Source organism: Salmo trutta, unplaced genomic scaffold (genome assembly GCF_901001165.1).
Source record: "Salmo trutta unplaced genomic scaffold, fSalTru1.1, whole genome shotgun sequence".
In the NCBI taxonomy this organism is placed as follows: domain Eukaryota; kingdom Metazoa; phylum Chordata; class Actinopteri; order Salmoniformes; family Salmonidae; genus Salmo; species Salmo trutta.
The window spans coordinates 64,906-74,453 of NW_021822927.1; the positions used below are offsets into that span (position 1 = coordinate 64,906).

The following is a 9,548-nucleotide window of genomic DNA, read 5'->3' on the forward strand; positions in this document are numbered from 1 at the left end:
GCACATCTGGGACATCATGTCTCACTCCATCCACCAACGCCACGTTGCACCACAGACTGTCCAGGAGTTGGCGGATGCTTTAGTCCAAGTCTGGGAGGAGATCCCTCAGGAGACCATCCGCCAACTCATCAGGAGCATGCCCAGGCGTTGTGGGGAGGTCATACAGGCACGTGGAGGCCACACACACTAATGAGCCTCATTTTGACTTGTTTTAAGGACATTACATCAAAGTTGGATCAGCCTGTAGTGTGGTTTTCCACTTTAATTTTGAGTGTGACTCCAAATCCAGACCTCCATGGGTTGATAAATCGGATTTCCATTAATTATTTTTGTGTGATTTTGTTGTCAGCACATTCAACTATGTAAAGAAAAAAGTATTTAATAAGATTATATCATTCATTCAGATCTAGGATGTGTTATTTTAGTGTTCCCTTTATTGTTTTAAGCAGTATACTTGTCTGTAACGTAAAGCAATGCAGAAGCAATAAGCATTGTAAATGATGATAGAACACATCAAATTAATGTGAACATGAGGACACAAAGGAGAGATTTAATTAAAAGTGTGTTTTAATACATTTTTAATGCTGAAAAAAATCTATGTATGGCAAATCCCCTCTGGGCAAATGGCCTGTTGGACAAAAATAAAAAATAGTTAACATCTTTGCTACTTCAGCCATTTGCTATGTTAAAGTAAAATCTCAGTTAATGATGAATGGATACAATTTGGAAGGATTTTCCAGAGTCATACCTCAGTAGGGTAGAGTGTCAGGTGGCACAACCATTGGTGCCATGAGGTCAAAGTGTGAAGGAGGGAGCAAGCCAGAGAGCTGTCTAGGAAGCAGTCCAGGCCCATTGCTTGGAGGCTTTGAGTTGGTCCCATCATTGTCATGCATTGTAGGGTATCTGCTGCCCCATAGACCTGCTGGTAGTGGGAAAGGTGTTAGCAGGGGACCACCAGGGACATCTATGATTGGCTGACACAGTCTTGGTTAAACCACATGTATTCTAAAGCAATATTCACCTGCTTTCATAGAGTAAGGATTCACTCCTTTGGGGACACTGCCAGTGTTCCCCTGATATCCATAGGTCCCCATCGGTGGAGGTGGTGGTACACACTTGTTCTGTAAAACACATCAACACATTTTCCAAATTGTTAGTAATATTATCACAGTTGAAATACAATGGTTGTTCACTGTTTTTATTTCTTTGAATTTAAGTGTGTACCACAGCCTTGGGCTCAGTTTTGTTAACCCATCTGTGCAGAGTTGGATCCCAGACAATCTGAGGAAGAAGATATTAGCAATGTGAAGCAAGCCACAAATTGTCTTTTTTTTAATCCACTCAATTGTCTCTACATAGAATAAAGTGTTAATAACCAGTTCCTTACAGATCTGTCTTTGTCCTCAGGTAGATGAACCTCCTTCTTATTAACTCTTCCACTCCCAAAGACCCAGCTGAGCCAGCCTCCACTGTTATTGTGAACAGCAGGGGTCTCGGGCTCAGCCACCGGCCGGCTGCCAGTCTGGCACTGAGGGTTGGCATCGGAATGTTCCGGCTTGGTGATGGACATCATAGCAGGATGCTCAACATATCTAAGTCGGACATCTGTAATAAGTGGGAGAAGTCAGGCCACTCTGCTCATGTCACCACACAGAACAATTACTAGCTGCCAGGTAGAAACGTCTCGCTCTGATACTCTGTTACAACCCAATCTTAACCAACACGCAGTCACAGGGATTACTGGGAGGTTACTCCAGGACTCTGCGATCGCATTGTTTTGGTTGCAAAGTCAACAATTCCCTGCATATTATGTGAGGGCTTACAAATTTGACCAATCACCAAACTATTTCTGAATAAAATAGTCACGTCATCACAATATTATTGCATAGAACTGACCCATTACCACAGTACAAAAAGAGGGCTCGCAATTTCAACCAATCACCGCACATTGACTGCATAATATGGTTCAATCAAGCCAGACGTCAACACAGTTTTTTCCTTGTCAGCGCATTTTTGCAACAAATTGGACAAAACAATTGCATATTGCTATGCAAAATGTCATAATTGTCGCTGCAAAATCTAGCATATTTATCAGCTAATATCCAAAAAACCCATGCGAAATCCTGGAGAGATTCACCTGAATATGAAAATGTATACACTCACTACTGTAAGTCGCTCTGGATAAGAGCGTCTGCTAAATGACTAAAATGTAAAAGTAAAATGGAGCTAAACCTGTTGTATGGAGAAAATGCATGAAAGTATTACAGCTATATACTCACATGAGCCATACATTTAATCTATCACAACTTATTCTCACGCTATCACAATGGTAATTTCTTTACTAATTAGGTAAGGTTAAGTGACCTCTTCTCTTGGAATAGAAATCCACAGGTGGAGTACATGCTCCACCATCCCATTTCCACAGTGGTGCCACCATGGGGATGATGGGAGGTGGTTGTGGATGATTGTTTCCATTCTTCACAGGGACACTGGTTGTGAGGAAGATCTCCTCCCTCTCTGCAGGGACACTAGCCTTTGGGACGATCCACTCCCTGTGCGCAGGGACGCTGGCCTTTGGGAAGAGTCCTTTCCTCTGCGCAGTGACACTGGCCATCAGGAGGATCAACTCCCTTTGTGCATGGGTGACGTGTGATGCTCTGAGGATCTTCTTCTTCCGCGCAGTGATAGAAGCTGCTGGAAGAATCCCCTCCCTCTGTACAGGGATGAGGCCTGATGCTCGGAGGATCCCCTCCTTATGTGCAGGCATGAGGCCTGATGCTCGGAGGACCTCCTCCCTCTCAGCAGGGACACTAGCCTTTGGGACAATCCCCTCGCTGTGCGCTGGGACGCTGGCCATTGGTACGATTCTCTCCCTCTGCGCAGGGACACTGGCTGTTTGGAGGATCCCCTCCCTCTGTGCAGGGATGAGGCCTGATGATCGGAGGATCTCCTCCCTCTGTGCATTGATGCTGGCTACTGAGAGAATCCCCTCCCTCTGTGCAGGGACACTGGCTGTTTGGAGGATCTCCTCCCTCTGCGCAGGGACACTGGCTGTTTGGAGGATCCCGTCCCTCTGTGCAGGGATGAGGCCTGATGATCGGAGGATCTCCTCCCTCTGTGCATTGATGCTAGCTGCTGAGAGAATCCCCTCCCTCTGCGCAGGGACACTGGCTGTTTGGAGGATCCCCTCCCTCTGTGCAGGGAGGAGGCCTGATGATCGGAGGATCTCCTCCCTCTGTGCATTGATGCTAGCTGCTGAGAGAATCCCCTCCCTCTGCGCAGGGACACTGGCTGTTTGGAGAATCCCCTCCCTCTGTGCAGGGACACTTGCTGTTTGGAGGATCTCCTCCCTCTGTGCAGCAACTTCGGCTGCTGTGATGATCTGCAGGTATAACATAGAGCATATAGTAATTCCCTAAAAAATCAACCACTTGGAATCTATAACATCATTGACACATACACTGAGTGTGTTAAACATTAAGAACACCATCTCTTTCCGTGACATAGATTAATCAGGTGAAAGCTATCATCAGTTATTGATGTCAATTGTTAAATCTTCTTAGTGTAGATGAAGGGGAGGAGACAGGTTAAAGAATGATTTTTAGACAATTGAGACATGGATTGTGTATGTGTGTCATTCAGAGTGTGAATAAGCAAACCGGTGCGCCTGGTAGTAGGCCAGGCGCACCGGTTTGTGTCAAGAACTGCAAGGGGGGGGCAACTCAATAGGTGTTCTTAATGTTTTGTTCACTCAGTGTAGATCAATCCCTAGCATATACTTTCATTTGTATGTGTACTGATAATGTAAATACACAAATTATATTAACGTTATCTACAATATATTATAATACCGTAAGCTTCCCTGCTGCAGGGGCATTTCCTCCTACAATTTTGAGCTGATTTTCTTCACTTAAGCAATATTTTGTATCTTTGTTAATTTTCACATTTATTGTGTTTGGAATGGCACTGTTACTACAGCATTTCATGTAAGTATGTAGGACAATTACCCATAATGCTCACTGACTGAACATTCAAAATTACCATGGCAACTATTGAAAAATTCACATGCCATCGGAAACTTGGAACCTCAGATTTGAAATGAATGTAAGTTATTAGTGTAGAGCTTCCTACTGGTTGATTCTCATACTTCACAAGTGGGAAACTTGAAATCATCATTCCATAACGAGTTAGCGAGTCAGAAATGTCAGAATTTCCTAGTTCCGACTTGAAGGGCCTTCTATGATGTAGGGCAGGTCAGTAACCAAATTATTTTACTGTGCCCAGTCGCACACAGACTTTTATGGTCACACAAGTTGCCACCGGTGGATTCAAAATGAGTAGCCTAACAATTATTTACATGGCCTCAGGTACATTTGCAACCAAATAATTATTCTGTGAGAAATCAGTAATAGTTGCACACATAGGGTAACAATCAGCAATTGACAGTGAGCAATGAGCAAGATAACCATAGACGGGAAGTTGACAATAGCTTATTATTAGTGTAAATACATTGTATTTCTATGGTTGCAGTCCTCTAAGATTGAATTGCATTGAATTGAATTAATCAGATCCAATGATTTACCGCCCGTAGGGTGGGGTACCGTTAGTCATCATTATTATAATCACCATCTCAATCATTATCACCATAACATCATAGACTTATTCTTCTGTATCTGAGACTCATCTGACACTACCTTAGATATGGCAGTCTGCAACTCAATACACTGCCCCTGCAAGGTGTTCAGCGTCCCCTGCATGTGGTTAATCGACTGCTTAACATCGTTCAGCAGGATCTGAATCTCAAGCCTGCAAGAAATCAGGTGGTTCAGCATACTGCGATGAAGAGAGGCTTCAGACCATGCCCATGGGACCATCTATAGGATTCTTTCTCACTTAACACCAATCCTATTAGGAATGTAACTTTGTGCAGAAGATGTTACTATAGAGTTATTTAGAAGAAAAAAAGTGTACTTTGTCAGGCGCCAAAAGGATGACGGGATGTCTCCCTGCTCCAGTGAGCTCTGCTGGCAGGTCTTGCTCCCTGTTGGAGGAACGGGAGCCAAATTAGAAGAAAAATATCTATGGTTGTTCAGCAATGAAACGTTCATGTCATAATGGGGATTGTCCTTCCCTGTGAAAATAATAACTACAGCTGGGGTTTACTTTCTCACTTTTAGATAATGTAATACAATCTTTAAACCCATCAGAAGTGTAGCGCGTACCTCCATGAAAATATTGGCCCCTGTTATTTTGGGCTGCATTGCCCCAATGTTGACCACTAGTTCCAACTTCTGATGAGAAGGTCTTGATGAAATGATCAGGTCAACATTTTGTTAGACATTTCAGAGATAGCATTAACAATTGTACATGAGACAGTGCTTCCAGATATTGAGGTATCTTCCTTCTGAGGTATGTAAAAAAATCTGGTGTGTGAGAACTCACATGAAAGGTATCCATGATTCTAGATTAAGCCAATCATGTATGTGATTACCATCCTATGGGTCAGCAATGGAATGATTGCTACACAGCTTTCAGGCGACTTTATGTCTTGGGCCTGGATGAATCATTGAAATACAAGTAATATTGTGAAGTTGTGATGCATTATTGCCATTGTAATTTGGAATATTCCATCAAAGTTATTTGTTTTGACAGTCAAAACAACTAACTCTTACGATTAATCACTTGACTTGAGTAACTTGAGTTGACGGAAGTAGCAACTTTATATTCTGACCTAAACACTGATTTGTGCAATGCCTAATGCATAATCTATGCACGTTATTTGCTCATCAGAGTATATAGCCGAGGATCTCATAGTCCCAAAACAGCATTGGCCATTGGACTGCTCAGTCAAAACAACTAACTTTTACGATTAATCACTTGACTGGAGTAACTTGAGTTCGGAACTAAAACATTAAAAGTAGGCTACAGCTTGACGCATATCCTTACCTTGGACAAGCGTATCCAAAAGGACTATCCAGTCGTGCGTGAAGATACCTTTAGGCAGATAAAAGCGCGGTACGGGTTGAGACACGCTCGGTAGTGTGAATCTGTAACACTGATATAAAAGCACGTTTTCATTTATAATTTACACTGTAGAATAACCTGCAAGCCAATCAGAATCTAGTTTAAACAATACTGTTGGCATGTGGACTAATATGTTGTTGAGTTGTGTTCTTACACTGGTACAGTCATGCCATATATGAGAGATGTATGACTGCGCATGTGCAAAAATAAATAAAGTGCATTTTTCCCCCGTTCTGGTTAAGACACCAATGATGAACATGTGTGTTTATTCCTCCGTTAAGTAAACCGGTATTCCTGTCCTGAAGATGTCAGCACCAACAGGTTATGGGCCCAGGAGGGAACATGGAAGCCGATGGAATAGATTATATTTCGACGGAGATGAAAAAAAGTACGAGTTATGGGAGACAAAGTTTTTGGGGCACTTGCGTTTGCTTGGGCTAAAGGCCGCCATATTGAGCGTGGATGAAGATGAAGAAGACAGAGAGAAAAATGAAGAAGCCTACGCCGAATTGATACAGGTTTTGGATGATAAAAGCCTTTCCCTGATAATGAGAGAAGCAGCAGATGATGGGAGAAAAGCGTTGAAGATATTGAGGGAACATTATGCAGGTAAAGGGAAGCCACGTGTGATTAGCCTCTACACTGAACTAACTTCTCTTCAGAAAGCCGCTGACGAAAGTGTTACGGACTATATCATTCGTGCTGAGACGGCTATTACAGCACTGAGAAATGCTGAAGAGACTTTAAGTGACGGGCTGTTGATTGCAATGATTCTGAAAGGTTTGCCCGAATCATTTAAGCCGTTTGCCATCCACATAACGCAGAGTGACGAGCCGACAACTTTTGGCGAGTTCAAAACCAAGTTGAGGAGCTATGAAAGCACCGAGAAGTTTAGCGCCATTTCCACTGACGACAACGTGATGAAGGCAAGTAACATTAAAGTTAGCTGGCCAAGAGGGAGAGATAAAGGGACCGAGATAACCTGCTTCAACTGTGGCCAGAAAGGGCACAAGGCCCGGGAATGTACCGTTACTGGAGAGCGCAAAGAACGGAGAAAGTGGTGTAGTTTTTGCAAGAGCTCCACTCATACTGACGCAAATTGCAGACGAAAAAGAAGAGACAATGTGAAACAAGCAACAGATGCTGAAAGCCACTCATTTGCATTCAGAATAAGTGACTGTCAGGTTAGTGGACTGAAACAGAAAGGGCTGATGGTTGATACGGGAGCAACGTCACATATAGTCACGGACATCGGGAAGTTTAAGGAGTTTGACGAGACTTTCAAACCGGAAAAACATTCCGTGGAGCTGGCTGACGGAACAAGAACGAATGGTGTCGCGGAGAGGAGAGGTGCAGCGGAGGTTTACCTGAGAGACAACACGGGTCGTCGGGTAAAAACAACGCTGATGAAGGCGCTGTACGTGCCGTCGTTTCCACAGGACATTTTCTCTGTTAAAGCAGCGACAGCCAACGGAGCTTCAGTCAACTTTCGACAGGGGTGTAACAAGCTCATCCACAAGAACGGTACCACTTTTGACATCGAGGAGTACGATAGACTTTACTATCTTAACACTGTAAGTGATGAATATGATGATGGATGTCATGGGTGCTATGATATTCACACATGGCACAAAATTCTTGGCCACTGTAATTTTGAGGATGTGTCAAAGTTAGAAAATGTGACAGAGGGAATGAAAATCACAGGTAAGATTGACAAATCTACCCTCAACTGTGAAATCTGCACTCAGGGAAAATTTGTTCAGAGCAGAAACAGAGAGCCTGATGAAAAAGCAAAAGCGGCTCTTGAGCTTGTGCACACTGATTTGGCTGGCCCTATTGAGCCAGAGGCGAAAGATGGGTTCAGATATACTCTAGCATTTACGGATGATTATTCAGGGGCAGTTTTTGTGTATTTCCTAAAAGCAAAGAGTGATACTGTAAAAGCTACTGAGAAGTTTATTGCTGATGTGGCCCCTTATGGGAAAATAAAGTGTGTCAGGTCAGATAATGGCACAGAATTCACAGCCAAAGAGTTCCAGTCACTGCTCAGTAAGAACGCCATAAGACATGAAACTTCAGCCCCTTACTCACCCCATCAAAATGGGACGGCTGAGAGAAATTGGAGAACATTGTTCGAAATGGCAAGATGCATGCTACTTGAAAGCAACCTACCAAAGAACTTGTGGACATATGCTGTAATGACTGCTGCAGTAATTCGCAATAGGTGTTACAATAAGCGTGTAGGACAGACTCCACACTACATGTTTACTGGGAGAAAGCCTGATCTTTCAAAGATGAAAGAATTTGGATCTGTTTGCTATGCATATAGACAGAACAAGAAAAAGTTAGACTCAAGATGTGAAAAGGGTATTTTTGTCGGGTATGATAAAAATAGTCCAGCATACCTAGTCTACTACCCAGACACTGGGAAAGTTCTTAAAAACAGATTAGTCGAGTGTGTTACAAAAGGTGTAGTCGAACACCAAACTCAGACAGATTTGGAAATCAGTGATGATCTTCATGGGGAGAGATTTGAAAACCCCATGCCGAAAGCCAAGATGGCAGATCAAAACTCAGAAGAGACACAAGATGTGCAAATTGAGACATCAGATGGTCAGAGTCCACGCTATCCAGACAGAGCGAGGAAGAAACCCCAGTACTTAAAAGACTATGAGTGTAAAGTGAAATGTGATGACCAGATACCACCTAGTGTTGACTACTGCTACAGAGTAATGTGCAATGCACCACAAACCTTCAAAGAAGCAATGATTTCACCAAAATCAGAGATTTGGGCTACTGCTATGAAGGAGGAGATGGATTCCCTTAGGGAAAATGATACATTCACATTAACCACACTGCCAGAGGGTAAAAATGCAGTGGGGGGCAGGTGGGTCTATGCGGTCAAAAACAATTCAGATGAGACTGAGACATACAAGGCAAGATATGTTGCAAAGGGGTATAGTCAAGTGGCAGGAATAGACTATAAGGAGACTTTTTCTCCAACTGCAAATATGACATCAGTACGCTGTTTGATGCAGCTAGCAGCTCAGTATGACTTAGAGTTACATCAGATGGATGTCAAAACAGCATATCTACATGCTCCTATTGACTGTGAAGTGTACATGGAGCAACCAGAGGGTTTTGAAGTCAGGTCAGATACAGGTGAGCAACTAGTCTGCAAACTGAACAAGTCACTGTACGGCCTGAAACAGTCAGGAAGGAACTGGAACAAAATGTTGCATGATCACCTTAGTGAAAATGGTTTTACACAGAACCCAGCTGATCACTGTGTTTATAACAAACAAACTGCAACAGAAAGGATCATTTTGATAATTTGGGTCGATGATCTAATTATCGCTGCTAGTGATAGTGACTCACTCACAAGTGTAAAAGAAATGTTACGTGAAAAATTTAAGATGAAAGATCTTGGGAGGCTTGGACATTTCCTAGGCATTGATTTTACACAAAGTGAAGGGAAAATAACGATGAACCAAACAAGGTATATAACCAAGATACTGGAAAGG

The 9,548-nt window shown here is 42.9% G+C and overlaps 1 protein-coding gene across 1 annotated transcript; it reads right to left on the reverse strand.

Moving 5' to 3' along the window:
* Positions 1-518: 518 nt before the first annotated feature.
* On the reverse strand, positions 519-5,213 carry LOC115187299 (uncharacterized protein KIAA0754-like). Its single transcript, XM_029746361.1, has 9 exons — positions 4,972-5,213; positions 4,695-4,806; positions 3,185-3,382; positions 2,365-3,025; positions 1,388-1,605; positions 1,225-1,281; positions 1,022-1,121; positions 749-922; positions 519-628 (listed from the first exon to the last, which is right to left on the reverse strand). Exons 1-8 carry the CDS (start codon positions 5,106-5,108, stop codon positions 750-752), a joined length of 1,656 nt encoding a protein of 551 aa, XP_029602221.1. The 5' UTR covers positions 5,109-5,213; the 3' UTR covers positions 519-628; position 749.
* Between the last annotated feature and the right edge of the window lie 4,335 nt (positions 5,214-9,548).